Below are 20,081 nucleotides of genomic sequence, written 5' to 3'. Positions count from 1 at the left end.
ATATGCACGGTATGATCTCGATCTTTTTGTACTTACTTAGGGTTGATTTGTGTCCCAGTATATGGTCTATTCTGGAGAACTTTCCATGTGCACTTGAGAAGAATGTATATTCTGCTGCTTTAGGATGAAATGTTCTGAATATATCTGTTAAGTCCATCTGGTCCAGTGTGTCATTGAAAGCCATTGTTTCCTTGTTGATTTTTTTATTATATGATGTGTCCATTGCTGTGAGTGGGGTGTTGAAGTCTCCTACTATTATGGTATTACTATAGATGAATTTCTTTATGTTTGTGATTAATTGATTAATATATATGGGTGCTGCCACATTTGGCGCATAAATGTTTACAATTGTTAGGTCTTCTTGGTGGATAGACCCCTTGATTATGATATAATGCCCTTCTGCATCTCTTGATACAGTCTTTATTTTAAAGCCTAGATCGTCTGATATACGTATGGCTACTCCGGCTTTCTTTTGTTCACCATTAGCATGATAGATGGTTCTCCATCCCCTTATTTTAAATCTGAAAGTGTCTTTAGGTCTAAAGTGGGTCTCTTGTAAACAGCATATAGATGGATCTTGTTTTCTTATCCATTCTGTTATATCTTTTGATTGGAGCATCGAGTCCATTGACATTTAATTTTTTTTTTTTCAACGTTTATTTATTTTTGGGACAGAGAGAGACAGAGCATGAACGGGGGAGGGGCAGAGAGAGAGGGAGACACAGAATCGGAAACAGGCTCCAGGCTCTGAGCCATCAGCCCAGAGCCCGACGCGGGGCTCGAACTCACGGACCGCGAGATCGTGACCTGGCTGAAGTCGGACGCTCAACCGACTGCGCCACCCAGGCGCCCCTTAGTCCATTGACATTTAGAGTGAGTACTGTAAGATATGAATTTATTGCCATTATGATGCTTGCAGAATTGGAATTTCTGGTGGTGTTTCTGGTCCTTTCTAATATTTGTTGCTTTTGGTATATATATATATATATATATATATATATTCATCTTTTTTCCCCTCAGAGAGTCCCCCTTAAAATTTCTTGCAGGGCTGGTTTACTGGTCACAAACTCACTCACTTTTTGTTTGTCTGGGAAACTTTTTATCTCTCCTTCTATTTTGAATGACAGCCTTGCTGGAGAAAGAATTCTTGGCTGCGTATTTTTCTGATTCAGCACACTGAATATATCCTGCCACTCCTTTCTGGCCTGCCAGGTTTCTGTGGATAGGTATGCTGCAAACCTGATCTTTTTTCCCTTGTAGGTTAGGGACTTTTTTTCCTTTACTGCTTTCATGATTCTCTCCTTGCCTGAGTATTTTGTGAATTTGACTATGATATGCTTTGTTGATGGTGGGTTTTTGTTGAATCTAATGGGTGTCCTCTGTGCTTCCTGGAGTTTGATGTCTGTGTCTTTCCCCAGGTTAGGAAAGTTTTCCGCTATGATTTGCTCACATAACCCTTATACCCCTATTTCTCTGTCCTCCCTATGATTCTGGTGTTGTTCCTTTTTAATGACTCACTGATTTCTCTAATTCTTTTTTTTTTTAAATGTTTTTATTTATTTTTGAAGGAGAGAGAGAGAGACAGAGCATGAGTAGGGGAGGAGCAGAGAGAGAGACACACACACACAGAATCTGAAGCAGGCTCCAGGCTCTGAGCTGTCTGCACAGAGCCCGACGTGGGGCTTGAACTCACGAACCTGAGATCATGACCTGAACCGAAGTCGGACACTTAACCTACTGAGCCACCCAGGCACCCCATGATTTCTCTAATTCTTAAATCGTGCTCTTTTGTATTAATCTCCCTCTTTTTTTCTGATTTGTTATTCTGTATAAGTTCATCCTCTATATTGCTGATTCTCTGTTCTGCCTCATCCATCCTTGCCGCCACTGCATCCATCCATGATTACAGTTCAGTTATAGCATTTTTAATTTTATTTTGGCTATTTTTCACTTCTTTTATATCTGCAGAAAGGGATTCTAATCTATTTTCAACTCCAGCTAGTATTCTTATTATCGTGATTCTAAATTCTGGTTCAGACATCTTGCTTGTGTCTGTGTTGGTTAAATCCCTGGCTGTCGTTTCTTTGTGCTCTTTCTTTTGGAATGAATTCCTTCGTTTTTTTCATTTTGAAGGGAGAAAAGGAATTAATGAGGTAGAAATATTGAAATTAAAAAATTAAAATTAAAAAATTATTAAAATTAAAAACACAGACACACAAAAATCGAATAGATGATGCTAGATCCTAGGTGTGTTTTGGTGTGGGTGTTGAAAGTGGTTTGACAGATTAGGGAAACAAACAAATAAAAAAAAAAAAGGAGGGGAGAAGAAAAAAAAGGAAATCGTTTGAGAATTTGATAAAGTGAAAACACTAAAGTGGACTAAAATACACAAAAGTAGAGAATATAGTACAAAAGAAGTATAGAAAAATGTTTTTAATGAAAATTAAAAAGATGAGCGTTTTCATTGTCTGTATTTAAGAAAAAAGAAAAGAAAGACAGAAAAAAGATAAAAAATAGAAAAAATAAAAGTAAAGACAAAAAAATTGTTTCAAAATTTGAAAAAGTGAATACACTGTAGTAGACTGAAATAAAATGATGGGAGTAAGATAGAATTTGAAAAAATTTACATAAGAGCAAAAAATATAGTAATAAAAATTAAATAAAAATATTTAAAAGAAATTGGAAGTAAAAATGAAGTTTTTCTGTTTCTGCATTCAAGAAAAAGAAAAGAAAGGAAAAAGAGAAGAAAAGAAAGAAAAAAAGGAAATTGTTTGAAAATTTGAAAAGGTGAGTACACTGAAGTAGACTAAAATAAAAGGATGAAAGTAAAGTAGAATTTGAGAAAATTTACACAAAAGCAAAAAATATAGTAATAAAAATTAAAGAGAGATATTTTTAATAAAAATTAAAAATAAAAATGTTTTTCTCTTTATTCAAGAAAAAGAATTGTAAAAGAGAAAAAGGAAAAAGGGAAAAAAAATTGAATAGATGAACCTGCTAACAGATTGAAGTAGGACTGAAATTGCTTTGTTTTCCCCTAGAGGTCGGTCAGTCTATGTAGCTGTTTGTAGTCCACAAATTAAGCCAGCGGTGAGGTTTGTGTTCTTGAAGAGTGAAGTTGGCCCAGTTAGTCAGGGCCCGGTGTAACAGCTCTGCTCTCCACTAGATGGCGCTGCTAGCGTACTGGGGTGGCTTGTTGCGGTGCTTGTTGGTGCACACGCATATGCATATACGGGAGTGGTGAAAAACTGCGCCACCCAGCCACCCAGTCTGTTCTCCCCGATCAGCAATTGCGCACCGGTCCTCTGTCTTCAGCTCTCATCGACTCTCCGCTTTTCCACTCTCCGTGACCAGTCCCCAGGCAGTACCTCTCGCCCGAGTTTTGTCTCAGGTGTGGCTATTTTCCCCAGCCCCTTACTTCCGAAGGACTGCGGCTTTGACCCACTCCGCCCGTCTGGTCTGGAGAGGGTCTCACTGAGCAATGGCTGAATGAGTAATGGCCGAATGTCGGCTGCACCCAGGAATGCCCACTGGACCCAGCTGTTGCTGGTGCCCTGAGACTATGGCCAGTTGCCAGCCCGCCCCTAAAAAAGATCATGAGACAGTGTAGCAGCAGCATTTCAGGGACCATGGAAAATTGCAACACACATCTGGCACTGGGCTTTACCCTCAACAACCTTGCCCCAGCACCAGCGAATGTGGCTGCCTTCCGGGGTCTGCTGGGGCCAGGTGGCTTCAAAAGCCTCTACCAAATGTCCTTCCAGCAGTGGAACCACTTTTCCCCGTGCGGCCTGAGAACCTCCTGGACCCCACTCTGTTCCTGGGGATTCACCTTTCCCACCAGAGCACCGCCAGGTATTGAACTGTGGAGTTGCAGCCTTTGCTCTCCCCTTGTTTACCGTCTTAATGGAATTTAAACCCTCTCCTTTCTCTTTTCTCCCTTTTTAGTTTAGTCCCTGTGGCTGTTTCCAATTTCCCACTTTCTCTCCAGCTGTTTTTGGGGAGGGGTGCTTTTACTCTATGCTCCCCCCTCCCCAGTCTCCGTCCTCTCTCCACCCGCAAAAGTGGCCCCCTTTCCACCACAGCTTCTCGCTCCCCAAGTTCACCTCTCTGTGCTGCATACCTCCTGAATTCTGTGGTTCAGGTTGTGCAGATTGTCGTGTTAATCTTCTAATCAGTTTTCTAGGTGTGTAGGATGGTTAGTGTTGGTCTGGCTGTATTTGATGGATGTGAGACACACAAAAAGCTTCCATGCTGTTCTGCTATCTTGGCTCCTCCCCCAAATTGTCTTTCAAGAGGTTATTCTGCCTCTGTAGGAGAATATGGATATTTTAAATAATCTTGAAATATACTGAAATGTTGCTTCATAGAGACATTGTAGTACTTTACACACCCAGAGTTTAAGACTATGTTTATTTCATCATATCCATCCATTTCATCACATTCCAAATTAGGAAATTTAACTTAAAAGTCTTTATTAATAGAGTGAGTAAAAGTGATATTTCAATTTTGGTTCAGTTTTCACTTCACTGTTGAGTGAGCTTTGACATTTTCAAAGATATATTTTCCATTTATGGGCTTCTTCATTAGTTTTCTCTTTTGTCTTTATGTGCAACTTACCTTGTAGTATTAAGTGCAATAATGTTTTTCAAGTGCTCAGTTTGGAGCATACAGTCTTATTAATTTGTATGGATTTCATTATATCTTCTTAAAAAAATTTCATTATATCTTAAGGGTATTACCTCTGTTGAATTTTCTGGAAGTATTTCCTCCAATTCATTTTCCATTAAATTCTGTCTTTTTTAAAAAATGATTTACTCACATGCATACACAAACTTTTATGTGGTCATAACAGTTGTACTTTTTAATATTATTTCATGACTTTTAATAATATAAAATCTAGTATTTCAATAAGTATTTACTAGCATATTCTTTACAGAAGTTTATTTTAAATTTAATTTTTAAATGAATTTGAAATTTCACATGGAGTGAAAAAGTACATTAATTTCACCCCACTAATAGTTAAACCATTGTTCCAGCACCATTCAGTAAATAAGCCTTTTTCTCCCACTATCCTGAATGCACTTTTTTAGTCCTATATTAAGTTCCAACATATATTCAAAGGTCACTGCCTCCCAGGACAATCTTTTCTGTTTTTAGTGTCACTAAAAACATGTATTTACCACATGGTAGGGGAAATTCTTAGTAATAACTTCAAAAAATGTTTTAAATTAATGTTAATTAATTTAAATGTTATTTTCTTGGAATATTATATATATTTTTAAAGTTTATTTATTTATTTTGAGAGAGAGAGAGAGAGAGAGCAGGGGAGGGGCAGAAAGAGAGGGAGAAAGAGAATCCCAAGCAGGCTCTGCACAGTCATCGCAGAGCCTGATGAGGGTTTGAGATCCCGCAAACCATGAGATCACAAACCATGAGATCACGACCCGAGATGAAGTCAGATGCTTAACCCACTGAGCCACCGAGGCGCCCCTGGAGTATTATATTTAAAAAAATACAAATTAGTTATGGGAGAACTGATGTCTTTACCCATTGATTCTTTCCATTGAGAAATCTGTGTTTTTCCTTTTTGTTATAGATATTTTGGGGATGTTTTCTATTATTATTACTTTTGTCTCTCTTTGTATTTCCTAATTGGCTTGTTACCTACGAAACCTTCTAATGACTATTGTTAAAATTTTAAGACATTTCTCAAAATACAGCTCTTTTACTTTCCAAGGAAAATTGCTTTTCAGTAATTTTTTTCCCCACATTTTTTTGATAGAAGAATGTATTTCCTATCATTAGATAAGATTGACTATTGTAAGTTTTTATTTTGCATCTTAAATTAAAACATTTATAAGTTTCTAAACAATATAAAGAAAGAGTGATAGTCAACATCTGTGTCTAGGTCTAGACTTGAAGTAGAATGTCTTTAGAACTTTCCCTTCAGTGTACTGCTGGCTAATACTTTTCTGACCAATGTTCTCTATTATTATGATAATTTGATGTCTATTTCTAGTTATTGATTTTTAAAAAATCAGATATGGGTAAATTCAATCGTTGTCTCTTTTTAGGATCTTGGATCCATAATTTAAATGGGAGGATCTCCTGCTGGCACCGTTCTTTCAGCTTTGACAGCAAACCTCCCCTGTGTCAGGCTCTGTGAGGCAGACTTTGGTTGCTCGTTTGTAAGACAGGGGTTTCTACTCCCTCTAACATGTCCAGAGGAGACCTGAGTCTCCTTTTTTCTCACTGGTTTTCCAGATCTCAGGCTTTTGTCTCTGTAGGCAAGATCTTAGGAAAAAGAGGGCCAAAGTCAGAAGGATTAAATGAAGGAAGCAAGATGAGAAAGCCAAAGGAGTGGAGAAAGAGAGGCAGAGCAACTGGAACCCAGACCTAGGAAAACAGAGCAAGAAAACAGCCCCCTGCCCTCCCCTCCCCTTGGCCCCTGGTTACTCCCTGCTAGGAGGTCCTGGAGAGATCCTCTCCAAATGGAACTGCCTTCTGTAACTGCTTCTATTCTCTTGGCTACACCTGTCTTTTATGCCTTTGTTGCTGAGAGTACAACTTCTCCTCTCCCCTGGGGCCTGGGCTGTTGCACAAATTGGAGCCCAGAATTGCCCTAGACCTTCTTGTGTACTCCCTAGGTCCTCAATGAGGCTCTTTTTAAACTTTTTTCCTGAGTGAATCAAGGCTTGATGTCTTTTGCCATAGCCCCCAATGATCTTAGATGTATGTCAAGGCTTGGCTTAGGGAATAGAAGTACTCAGCCCCCAGTCCCATGGAAAGCACCAGTAGGTAGTCACTCAAGTCTTTTTAGGTTAACCATTTACTTTTTTTTAAATTTAATTTTAGGTTTTTAAAAAAAATTCCACTTAGTTAACATACAGTGTTATATATTAATTTCAGGTGTACAATATAGTAATTCAGCACTTCCATATATCACCCTGTGCTCATCATGACAATTGCACTCCTTAATCCCTATCATCTATTTAACCCATCCCCCCACTCCCTGCACTTTCCCCTCTGGTAGCCATCAGTTTGTTCTCTATAATTAAGTCTGTTTCTTGGTTTGTGTGTATGTCTCTCTTATTTTTTCCCTTTTGCTTGTCTCTTTTGTTTCTTAAATTCCACAGATTAGTGAAATCATATGGTGTTTGTCTTTCTCTGACTTATTTTGCTTGGCATAATACTCTCTAGCTCCATCCACGCTGTTGCAAATGGCAAGATTTCATTCTTTTTATGGCTGAATAATATGCCATTATATATACTTATATCTATACCTATCTGTATCTATAGATACAGATATATGTCTATATCTATATATCTATCTATATATATATAGATCTCTCTATATAGATAGATAGATATATAGATATATACATACCACATCTTTATCCATTCATTAATCAAAGGACATTTAGGCTGCTTCAATATCTTCATTATTGTAAGTAATGCTGCTATAAACATAAGGGCACATGTATCCCCTTGAATTAGTATTTTTGTATTCTTTGGGTAAATACCCAGTAGTGTGATTGCTGGATTGTGTGGTAGCTCTATTTTTAAATTTTGAGAAACCTCCATACTATTTTCCACAGTGGCTGCACCAGTTTGCATTCCCACCAAAAGTGCACTAGTATTCCTTTTTCTCCACATCCTCACCAACACATGTTGTTTCATCGTATTGTTGATTTTAGCCATTCTGATAGGTGAGAGGTGATATCTCATTGTAGTTTTGATTTGCATTTCGCTGGTGATTAGTGATGCTGAGCATCTTTTCATGTGTCTCTTGGCCATCTGTATGTTTTCTTCAGAAAAATGTCTGTTCATGTCTTCTGCCTATTTTTAAATTGGATTATTTGTTTTCTGAGTGTTGAGTTTTGTAAGTTCATTATTTATTTTGGATACTAACCCTTTATCAAATATGTCATTTGGAAATCCATTTTGAATTTATTTTTGTGATTGGTATAAGAAAGTCGTCCAGTTTCATTCTTTTGCATTCGGCTGTCCAGTTTTCCCAAGACCATTTGTTGAAAAGACTGTCTTCATCCAATTCATTCATTGAATATTCTTTCCTGCTTTGTTGAAGATTAATTGACCATATAATTGTGAGTTTATTTCTGTATTTTTCATTCTGTTCTATTGATCTATATATATCTACTTCTGTGTTATTACCATTTGTCTTGATCACTACAGCTTTGCAAAATAACTTGAAGTCCAGAATTGTGATGCCTTCAGCTTTTCTTTTCTTTTCAAGGTTGCTTTGGCTATTCAGGATCTTCTGTGGTTTCATACAAATTTTAGGATTGTTTGTTCTAGTTCTGTAAAAAATCCTGTTTGTATTTCGATAGGGATTGTCTTAAGTGTGCAGACTGCTTTGGATAGTATGGACATTTTAATAATATTTGTTCTCCCAATCCATGAGTATGGAATATCTTTCCATTTCTTTTGTGTCCTCTTCAATTTCTTTCATCAGTGTTGTATAGTTTTTAGAGTATAGGTCTTTCACGTCTTTGGTTAGGTTTTTTTCCTGGATATATTATTATTTTGGATGTAGTTTTAAATGGTATTGTTTTCTTAATTTCTCTTTCTCCTGCTTCATTATTGGTGTATGGAAATGTAACTGATTTCTGTACATTGGTTTTGTATCCTGAGACTTTACTGAATTTGTTGATCAGCTCTAGCAGTTTTTTTGGTGGAGTTTTTTGGGTTTTCTATGTGTGGATCATGTTATCTGCAAATAGTGTAAGTTTTACTACTTCCTTACCAGTTTGGCTGCTTTTTATTTATTTGTTGTTGTCTGATTACTGATGTTAGGACTTTCTAGTACTATGTTGAATGAAAGTGGTAAGAGTGGACATCCTTGTTTTGTTCCTGACTTTAGAGGAAAAACTCTGTTTTTCCCCAGTAAGGATGATGTTAGCTGTGGGTTTTTTATAGATGTCCTTTATTATGTTGAGGTATGTTCCCTTTTTCTGTTGAAGGTTTTTATCATGAATAGATGTTGTACTTTGTGAAATGCTTTTTCTGAATCTAGTGAAATGTCATATGGTTCTTATTCTTTCTTTTATTGATGTGATGTATCACAATAAATGATTTGTGAGTATTGGATCACCCTTGCAACCCAGGAATAAATCCCACTTGATTATGGTGAATGATTTTTTTAAAGTGTATTTTGAATTTGGTTTGTTAGCATTTTGTTGACAAACTTTTGCATCTATGTTCAGCAGGGATATTGGCCTGTAGTTCCTCTTTTTTAAAATTTATTTATTTTGGGAGAGAGAGAACGGGAGAGGGGCAGAGGGAGAGGGAGAGAGAGAATCCCAAGCAGGCTCCACGCTGCTGGAACAGAGCCCCATGTGAGGCTCGATCCCGTGAACTGTGAGATCATGACCTGAGCTGAAACCAAGAGTCAGATGCCCAGCCTATTGAGCCACCCAGGTGCCCCTATAGTTCTCTTTTGTAGTGGAGTCTTTATCTGGTTTTGGTATCAGGGTAATGCTGGCCTCATAGAATGAATTTGGAAGTTTTCATTTCTTTTCTATTTTTTGGAATAGTTTGAGAAAAATAAGTATAACTCTTTTTTAAATGTTTGGTAGAATTCCCCTGTGAAGACATCTGGTTCTAGACTTTTGTTTATTGGGAGTTTTTAAATTACTTAATTTCTTTGCTGGTTATTGGTTTGTTCAAATTTTCTATATATTTTTTTCTGTTTTAGTTTTGGTAGTTCATATGTTTCTAAAAATTTATCCATTTCTTCAAAGTTGTCCAATTTGTTGGCATATAGTTTTTCATAATATTCTCTTGCAATTGTTTGTATTTCTGTGGTGTTGGTTGTTCTTTTCCTTTTTCATTCATGATTTTATATATTTGAGTCCTTTCCATTTTTTCTTGGTAAGTCTGGCTAATGGTTTATCAATTGTATTGATGTTTTTTTCAAAGAATTATCTCCTGGTTTCGTTGATATGCTCTATTGTCTTTTAGTTTCTATATCATTTATTTCTGCTCTAACCTTTATTATTTTCTTTCTTCAGCTGGTTTTGGTTTTTGTTTATTATTTATTTAGCTCCTTTTGGTGCAATTTAGGTTGTTTATTTGAGATTTTTCTTGCTTCTTGAGGTAAGCCTGTATTGCTGTAAACTTCCCTCTTAGAACTGTTTTTGCTGCATCTGAGGTTTTGGACCATTGTGTTTTCATTTTTATTTGTTTTCATATACTGTTTAATTTCTTCTTTGATTTCCTGTTTGACCCATTCATTGTTTAGTAGCATGTTATTTAGCCTCCATGTATTTATGGTCCTTCTGGTTTTTTTCTTGTTGATTTGTAGTTTCATAACATTGTGCTCAGAAAATATTCATGGATTTTGATCTTCTTATATTTGTTGAAGCTTGTTTTGTGGGCTAATATGTGATCCATTCTGGAGAATGTTCTGTATGTACTTGAGAATAATTTGTATTCTGTTGTTTTAGGATGGAATGTTCTGAATATATCTGTCAAACCTATTTGTTCCAGTGTGTCATTCAAAGCCATTGTTTCCTTGTTGATTTTCTGTTTAGATGCTCTGTCTGTTGATGTAAGTAGGGCATTAAAGTCCCCTACTATTATTATATTATTATTGATTAGTTCCTTTATATTTGTTATTAACTATTTTATGTGTTTCGGTGCTTCTATGTTGGGTGCATAAATATTTACAGTGGTTATATCTTGTTGGATTGTCCTCTTTTGTTATATAGTGCCCTTCTTTGTTTCTTGTTATAGTCTTTGTTTTAAAGTCTATTTTGTCCAGTATAAACATTGCTATTCCAGCTTTCTTTTGACACCAATTTGCATGATATGTTCTGCCCACCCTTCTCACAGTTGGAGCAATTTTCAAGGATACAAATTCATGAATATAGTATTTCTCTCCATTAAGTTAGATCTTTAATTTCTCTTAGTAGTGATTTAGGGACTCAGAAATATTTTATCAAGTTTATCCCTGAGTATTTGATATATTTTGATGCAATTGTACATAATAACTGTAAATTTAGTTTTCCAATTTTTTCATAGCTAGTTTGTAGAAATGCAGAAAATCAATTTTGTATTGACTTTGTATCATGTTATCTTGCTAAATTCAATTATTAGTACAGATCTTAGGCTTTCCTACATACATCCATGTTGTTTGCAAGTGATTACATTTTACTTCTTATTTTCCAACCCCTAAGATTTTATTTTTTGTCTTATTTCAGTGGTTAACACCTGTAGTGCAATCATGAATATCCATTGATAATCCTGATTTTAGGGAGAAAGTCCTCAACTTTTTACTATTATGTATGATATTGAAGGTTTACATTAATGCCTTTTTTTCCCGTGTTTGGGAAATTCCTTATTATTTCCCATATGCTGAGCATTTTTTCTATTATTATTATGAATAAATGTTGTTTTCATATGATTTTATTTTTGTCTCTATTAGGATGATGATATCATATGTATACTTTTCACTATTTTGTTAATATGACAATTTACTTTTGAATGATAAACTACTGTGCATTCTTGGGGAAGCCCCACGTACTCATGATATAATAATCTTTTTATATATTGTTGGATAGTATTTGCTAATCATTTGTTAAGGATTTTTATATCTCTGCTCATGAGGGACTTTGGTTTGGATTTTCCTATCTTGTACTGTCTATATGATTTCATCATCAGATTAATACTGGCCTTGTAAGATGGATTGGAAAGTGTTCCTTTTTCCTCTGTTTTCTAAAAGTTTGCATTATTATTTCTATTGTAAGGATTGTTATTGTTTCTTTCTTAAATATTTGATAGAATTTTCCAGTAAAGACTTGATCAAATGCTTACTTCACTCTATTATCACATCATCTTCCTATGCCCAGAACACTATGAAAGAAATCTATTAAAGCACTAATCTATCCGTGTCACTGCTGTGCTTAAACAATTTCCTTGACCTCTTATTAACATGTAGTGCCATCTAGAAGAGCACTTAAGACCTGCCAGTCTGGGGCCAACCTTCCTCTCAAATCTCATCCCTCTGCACTGCTTCATTAATATTGATCTCTTCTTAGCTTTCCATCAAGAATTCCATACTTTATGAGTTTGGAGTTCCTTTTAGTGCTAGTGAGTCATTCTGGAACATTCTGTTCCATTATTCAACTTTCCTCTCTCATGTTGCCTCTGTGATCCCCACAGGCATAATCAGATGCTCTCTCTCCATGGTTTTCCCATCTCTCCGTGGTGTGGATACAGATCCTTGCATATGCCTCTGCTTTGCCTTTGGTCATGCTTTGCCTTAGTTTGATGTGTATCTTCCACCTGACCCTGTTTAAAAGGGGTTTAAAGTTTAAGAGGAACCCAGGAAACATATTTTTTGATCCAAATTATTGATTTCAGTCCCTTGACTATTTTTGGATCTTTGGACAATTCCAGTCTCTTGATGTTTTTTGCAAGGTGAGGGTTCAGAGTTTCAGTCAGGCAGTCCATATTCACACTAATCTAGATTTCTAGTTCTGAGACTTTTGTTTATTTCCTGGACTGAGTTTCCTGTGTTTGTTACCAGTGCCTCTTAGACTGAACTTTGTATTGCTCTTGCTACATGTCCTGCCTACTCCCTCCTCCTCCACTAGGGTTCTGTGCTGATATTTTCTGCTTCATAATACATCTCTCTACAGTTTCAGAGACATCATAGCATCATCTACTGTAAGCTCACTGTTACCCAGCTTGACTTCTCTGTTAGAAAACTGAATGCTTCATGTTAGGGTTCATAATCCTGGCTGTACCTGAAATGACACCTGCTATGTCTTCTTTTCCCCTCCGGAACTGGATAGTACTCTTAGAGCATGGCTGTCAGAAATGGATGACCTGATTTTGCATACTGACTCTTCCTGTAAACCTTGTGGTGTTCCTTTCCAGTATACCCTGTGTATACCTCTGTCTTTCTGATAAGGTTTATCATTCTGAAGACACAAAGGTCTTGCTGAGTTCTGAACCATAAATTTGAATGTGTTTGTTCTTGTTTTTTTCCTTTGGCTTCATAAAACAAATAATTTTCTCTCATAGGGAGTTTCTTCCTGGACTTGAAGAACCCATTAAAAATCATGCATGCCACCACAAGTGTTCTCTTGTGTAAGCTGTACACACTCAATTTTTCAAAACTCTCTCAATCCAAGGCAATGTCCAGATCCTTCATACTATTGAACATCCTCCACAGATTAATCTGGCACCATTTTCAGGAGTGATTTTGGTGGCTGAGATGAGAGTCAAATGTAGAGAGATTGGTTAAGAATGGAGAGAATTGTAGGTAGTTTCACTTAAGGTGACATAATGTATGGATGGAAATACCTACAAGACTTGGTCTACCTTTGCACCTACTGTTTTGAGTTCAGGCACTTGACATTTTCTTCACTCTTATTTCCGGGCCAGGTTCTCTTTTCTCATAAAAGCTTATACCTTTAATCCATTCTTTCTCTCATGGTTCCACCTATGTCATGGAGGGGTCATCTAGGTAATGTTGTATGTTGGTCCTGGTGTTGCCCACCGCCCCCCACACACCTCCAGTCTCCCTGCTTTCTTCCTCATTCTCCCTAGATCAGATCTTGCTTGTTCATCAAACCAGGTGGTCCCCTTCCCTATGGGAGGAAGCCACACCTTGCTTCTGGCTGCAGGGCCTTGGCCCTCTCTTGACATGACACCCTGGAGTATGCGGTTCAAAATATTCCCTGCTGGGCCTGTTCCCTGGGGTCCCAATAAGAGGAAGAGACCTTGTTAAATCTTTGTTTGAAGAAGAGGCAGAAGTGCTAATTGGTGTCTGGTTGGTGGGAACTTCATTTTGGATCCCTACAGGCAATGCCTGAAAAGGTGCCCATTAAATACCCTGTTCTTGGGATTTGACTGGTAACTTAACTTTTTCTCATCCTTTTGTAGGTTAAACAGTGCAGATCTTTGGTGAGTAATGGCCAAGGGTAGGCCCAAGGAAAAGAGATACATACAGACTTCATCCACAGACTAGCTTTCCCCCAACATTTCCAGATCTGCATAATCTGATAGGCTGTCTGGGGTGGAAATGCATGGTCTTGGTATCACTGAAGAAAATTGGAAATATCACCAATATTGATGATGTGTACATCATCAGAAGTCTATCTGGACCTTTTGTATTATATGGATATAAGCAAGAGAGGGATCAGGTATATTAGGATTACTTCCTTCCAAGTAGGCAAACATCTTTCCAATCCTGGCTCAATAATAAGCTATTTATAAATATGTTCCTCTTTGAGTGAGTCATAAGGAAACATTATGGAGGCACCTCAGTATGTGTCCTGGATTCTTCTGGTTCCAGGACCCCTTACCTCCCTTAACCCTCTTTCCTGATGGAAGTAAAGGAGCTGAGCTTACTGGGTCAGACTTTTCCTTGAGGCACAAGGTTATAATGAGGGACATTTGCTGGGTCCTCAGGAGACAGTTGGGAGATCAGAGGTAATTATTTCTTAAACTGTTCTGAAGATACTGTTAGGTTCCACGAGGTGGGCTGAGGCTTAAGGATGGGCAATTTTGAGAATTATTTGAAGCAGATGCTCAGGAGGTCAGAACCACATTTCTTGACACCAGCCAACCCCTTCCTCCCCCACTACCAACACACACAGCATCATTCCCTGAGGGTGCTGAGGGGAATAGCCTGTGGTTAGGAGGGAAGAAAGGAGCCGTGTTGGGGAGGATATGGTATTTTTGACTATGTGTCTCTGGATTACTACTACACAACATCCACCCATGGGATGAACATACCATTCTTTGTCAAATCAAATGCATTGTCTCTGAATCACTGAAGTTTCTGTTGCTTTTAACCAGATTCCTCCAAATGAATTGTTTATGTCTTATAATTCAGTGAAAATAATGTTACTGTTTTCAGATTTTGACAAAAGATTTTCACATATAATATCTCATTGGATTTTCACAATGATCCTGTGAGGTAGGTTTTAATTTATTCATTTCACATGTAAGGAAACTAAGGCTTGAAAATGGTTAGCTTTGCTTACGGTCACAAAGCTGACATATGGCAGAAATAGTACCTCAGATCAGGACCTTGACTTCTGGTCCAGAGTTTATTACATGGCACTAAAACTATAGGTGTACTGTAATCTCCCATCTTCCCAGCCCTCATGCCTTCTCATGAGGTTACATAGTTTCCTCAGTGGCTGTGGTAAAGGTATGGGCAATAATCATGTGGTTTCTCTTGGAGAAAAAAGCAAATGTTCTTGGCCATTTTAATCTGTGCTGTTTCTTCTTTCTTGGATTATGCTCCTGTGCTGACTTCTGCTCCTTTCCCTCATGCTTATAGACCACTTGCTGCTATCACTGAAACTGTGAGATCAATCCAGCTGCATCTTTTCTGCTTGGAACGTGAATCACTTATCTTATGCTCCAAAGCCCTCTCTGACCCCAGACCCAGGCCTCTGTGTGTCCTTGTGTTTTTTCTTTCACATGAGAGAATCGTGGCACTGGAGGTATTAAGGGGTGTTAGAGAGACATGTACTCCCTAAATAATTCCTTATCTGCCCCGATATTTGATTGCTCTACTGCTCACCCATGGCCACCCAGCCTTGGATGTTCTTCCTTGGCCCTGGAGAAGTCACTGCTAACACAGAGACAGGGTGATGACCTTCTAGCTCAGGGATCAGGGATTGGTGGATGTGAGGCCTTGCCTGATTCTGTCACTAAATAGATCTGTGTCCCTTGGCCATTTGCTTCTTTCTAGACTGCAGTTTTCTAACCTAAAAAACAATAGTATTTGGCACAGGATATGTTGCAGATCTGAATAATTTTGTACACTTTTTATAGTTATGTGATAAATAGAACTGGAGGGGATGCCCGTTTTTTCTTCCATTCTCAATAATTTGGTGCAATTTAGAATTCTTTGGCTTTCACATGACAGTTATTACCAAGAGCTTCTGTTTTTTTCCAGGTCACTACAGCTCTGAACTTTGTGTCTACCTCTGTACACCACCACTTAAAGGAGAGGGAGCTACAGGACGAGATACTGAGGAGAAAAAACATTCATTTGTGAAATGGTTGGGGAATAATCCAAGGAAGAACCTAATCAATGTTGGAGTCATCAGGGACCATTTATTCTGTAACCTGGGAGTCAAGTGAAGTTTGGAGGAGTGAGGGATCTCCAAATTAAGAAAGTTTCCAGGTGTTAGGATTTTTGGCAGTTTCAGATGAAGGTTAGTGGTATAAGACTTAAGGAATGTGTAAGGTCAGCCCTGATTAAATCCAGTGCCAATATTCAGAACTTGGGAATGTGAGCTTGATGGGATGGGTTTTTATTTAACATTAATTCCTGGGCATCTGCTTAAACCTGGTTATGTCATTTGCTCCAGGTCATAGATATACTAGGATATCAAATTCTGGAAACTGGTTTCTGAACTTCTTGTTCAACACATTTCCCACTGGATCAAACTAATTTGCCTCCTCTGTGTTTGAGGTTCTTGCAGAAATATTAGTTAAGCTGAAAATCATTTTTGACTGTTTACTGAGACCAATGGGGGAAGAGTGATGGTGCTGGTGCTGTTAGTGAGACCATAGATCTTGAGCTCCCAATCTCCACATCACTGACTTTAACCTGCTTCCTTTCTTTCTAGTAGCCCTTCACGATTCTAAGTGAGATGATCACCATAATTCTTTCCAATAATTCTCATCACTTCCCACATACCTTCTTCTTGGCTGGCATCCCAGGACTGACTGCTGCCCACATTTGGATCTCACTTCCCTTTTGCTTTATGTTCTTCCTGGCAGTGACTGGGAATGGTGTCCTGCTTTTTCTCATCCGGACAGAGCACAGCCTTCACGAGCCCATGTTTTTCTTTCTTGCCATGCTCTCCTTTGTTGACCTGGTTCTCTCCCTCTCTACTCTGCCCAAGATGCTGGCCATCTTCTGGTTTGGTGCTACAGCTATCAGCTCCCACTCCTGTCTTTCCCAGATGTTCTTCATCCATGCATTCTCTGCTATGGAGTCAGGAGTGCTGGTGGCCATGGCCGTGGACCGCTTCGTGGCCATCTGTAACCCACTACATTATGCAACCATTCTTACCCCGGTTGTTGTTGCCAAGATTGGAGGCCTGGTAGTGCTGCGAGGTGTGGGGTTGACCATCTCCTTTCCAAGCTTGGCCCGTCGGCTGTCCTACTGTGGCTCTCACACGATTGCCTATACCTACTGTGAGCATATGGCAGTAGTGAAGCTGGCCTGTGGGGCCACCACTGTGGATAACCTCTATGCCTTTGCTGTGGCAATCTTTCTTGGTGTGGGGGATGTGGCCTTTATCGCCTACTCTTACGGGCAGATTGTGAGGACCGTGATTCATTTTCCTTCACCTGAGGCACGTGCTAAAGCTGGCAGCACATGTACAGCTCATGTCTGTGTCATCCTCTTCTTCTATGGACCAGGCTTTCTTTCTGTAGTCATGCAGCGCTTTGGCCCACCCACAGCCTCTGCTGCTAAGGTCATCCTTGCCAATCTCTACTTGCTCTTTCCCCCTGCACTGGACCCCATTGTCTATGGGGTCAAGACCAAGCAGATCCGGGAGCAGCTGCTTAAAATGCTGAGGCCCAAGCAGATCGATCCCACCTGAGTGCAGTTCTCATGAACTGGACATCAGGGGCAACGGTGGTCTTCCCCTTTGGAGTGGGAGCCCCACAGCCTAGTTCATTTACTTGGTGGGGACATTCAAGAGAAAAATGAAGTTTTCTTGAGTGTTTGAAAGTTGGGAAATCTCTTCTGAGGTCTATATAGCATTTAGATATTGGGATGGAAGACAGGGGTATCTCAAGAAAGTAATGTTTTGGATATGTCTTTATTCTAAGAGTTTGTGATTTACTTGTGTTGAGAAGATAAATGAATCAAGGAATTAAGAAATAATTAAGGTATCTATGGACCTGGAACAAGTAACTTAGGAGATTAGGGAGAGATGAACTGGAAGCCTATTTGTACATATGAGAACATGGACCACTTCCCACCATGACACTGACACAGGCAGTCTGTGGGAGTGGATAGGCCTTGGGTAAAATTTTGGCATCACGGAAATAAAGGTGACAAACTATGGAGATTCTTTAGAGTTTCAGGTTCGTGAGAGAAACTTTTTAAAAAATATTCATATTCCATCTGATTCTAGAAGTGCTTTAGTTCACGTGCTTTGATTCTGTTTTTGAGATGGATGACCCTCTATGACTCCTGTAGTATCATGTATTTTTAAGCTCTGAGAATAATGATAATTGTTCTTTTATTTCTTCATTTTTAGTCTTAGGTGCAGAGCCTTGAGTTAAAGTTTATTTCACACAATAATTATTGTTCTAATTCTTTATTTTCTGTCTTGATTCCTAATTCTTTGGGCCATTCTCTTCCAGTTCCTACTATTGGTACTCACTTTAATGTGTTTGTTGTATGTTCCTAAATATTTATGTATCCTTGCAACATATGTAGTGTTGGTGGTATGTTATGTAATATACATAAGTCTCCTTCTTTAGTTCCCCAAGTGTCCATGCTTCCTCCAGCCATGGGTAGTCTGGGCTCTTGCTATTGGGAGTGCACCTCCCTGTCTTTATCCTTGTTATTCCTACTCATCTTGAGCTTCAGTCTAAACCTCACCTCTTTGAAAAAGGTTTTATAAGATAGATCAGGTCACTTTATGAACTCAGAGCTCCATGTATCTTTCTTTAATTATCCATCATAATTAAATATATGTATATTTAATTAAATATATACATATTAATTAAACATATACATATTAGTTGTATTAATTAAATATATATTAATTAAATAATTGGTTTAATGATCTTTGTCCCCCATCTCTACTAAATGGTGAATTGCATTGTATCCTTAACATAGTACTCATATGATAGGCACTCAATAAATGTTTTCTCAATAAATGAATTTTATTATTTTAACGGATTATATCATTACTAGCATGTTTCTTCATTAGTCGTATTGACATATGTGTATTTTGGATTAAATGAGTACATTAATCTCAAAGTGTGGCACGGTAGGCACTCAGTAACTTTTTACTGAAGAAATGAAATAAGTTGTCACAAAACTAGCATTGAAATCATAATTGCTTTTTTTTTGCAGTCATAATCACTCTTAACACTAATGTCTTTATTGCTATCACTGTGATGAACACTACCTTAAGTTTCAAATGTTATTTCATTTTTTAAAAATTTCAACTTGTGATATTTTGGACACTGTGCAGGTGCACTGGAGAATGTGATTATTCTTAATAAGGCAACCTCACTGCTGTGTATAAACACAGAACAAGCAGAAAAATAGAATTTGTTTTCCTCCTTATCTTTATTTCTTCATTATTCTCTTCTTTCCTTCATTATTTTCTTCCTCATGCTGAGTATTTACCAGGCTCTTGGTGTGATGATGAAATAAACTTGAAAATATAGGAAGTATGATAAAATGTGACAGTGCTGCGGTAGATGTTGGTTCCAAGTCACAGATTAGTTCTCAATGGGAAGTGAGGGGCAAGAAAGGGACATAGGTTGGGTCAGGTTAGAGATGCTATGAATGACCAGGGTTTAGAAGAGTATGGGCCTGAGTTGTCGAGTGGGTAGATGGAGGGTTAGGGCTAAACTTATGGTCTCTAAAGGGAGTCTGCTTCAGTCTTTCCTAAGTGGCTTCTGCTCTATGCCATACTCAATGGTCCCATGTTTCCTCAGTCAAATATTAATCTTCAATATTATTACTAAGAAGATAGCACAGAAACATTGTTCACAGTAGCTTAAAGGTGAAAAACAACCTATGTGTTTATTGGCTAATGAATGGATTGACAAAAATGTAGTATACACACATCAGTGTTCAGTCTTAAAAGGAACGAATTTCTAACAAATGCTTACAACATGGATGAACCTTAAACGTTATGCTAAGTGAAATAAGCCAAACACAAAATAACAAATATTGTATGATTCCTCTTATATTAAGTACGTAGAATAGGCAAATTCATAGAGATATAAGTAGCATAGAGGTTGCCAAAGGCTTAGAGGAGAGAGGGATGGAGATTGTTTACCAGGTACAGAGCTTCTGTTTGGGATGATGG

General features: G+C 38.0%; 1 protein-coding gene and 1 long non-coding RNA gene across 2 annotated transcripts in view; both read left to right on the top strand.

Annotated features, from left to right (window-relative positions):
• Positions 1 to 15,956: 15,956 nt before the first annotated feature.
• Positions 15,957 to 20,081, top strand: part of LOC123601277 — a 45,917-nt gene continuing 41,792 nt past the window's right edge. Inside the window, exon 1 of the long non-coding RNA XR_006714029.1 lies at positions 15,957 to 16,214. This is a non-coding gene — a long non-coding RNA (uncharacterized LOC123601277). The remainder of the gene's footprint in view (positions 16,215 to 20,081) is intronic.
• Positions 16,221 to 17,618, top strand: LOC123601265 (olfactory receptor 52K1-like). The gene has a single exon (XM_045484284.1). The coding sequence runs from the start codon at positions 16,656 to 16,658 to the stop codon at positions 17,616 to 17,618; it is 963 nt and encodes a 320-aa protein (XP_045340240.1). The 5' UTR covers positions 16,221 to 16,655.

Source organism: Leopardus geoffroyi, chromosome D1 (genome assembly GCF_018350155.1).
Source record: "Leopardus geoffroyi isolate Oge1 chromosome D1, O.geoffroyi_Oge1_pat1.0, whole genome shotgun sequence".
NCBI classification, from domain to species: domain Eukaryota; kingdom Metazoa; phylum Chordata; class Mammalia; order Carnivora; family Felidae; genus Leopardus; species Leopardus geoffroyi.
The sequence above is the reverse complement of the archived record's forward strand: the minus strand, read 5'-3'. Positions and strand labels throughout refer to the sequence as shown.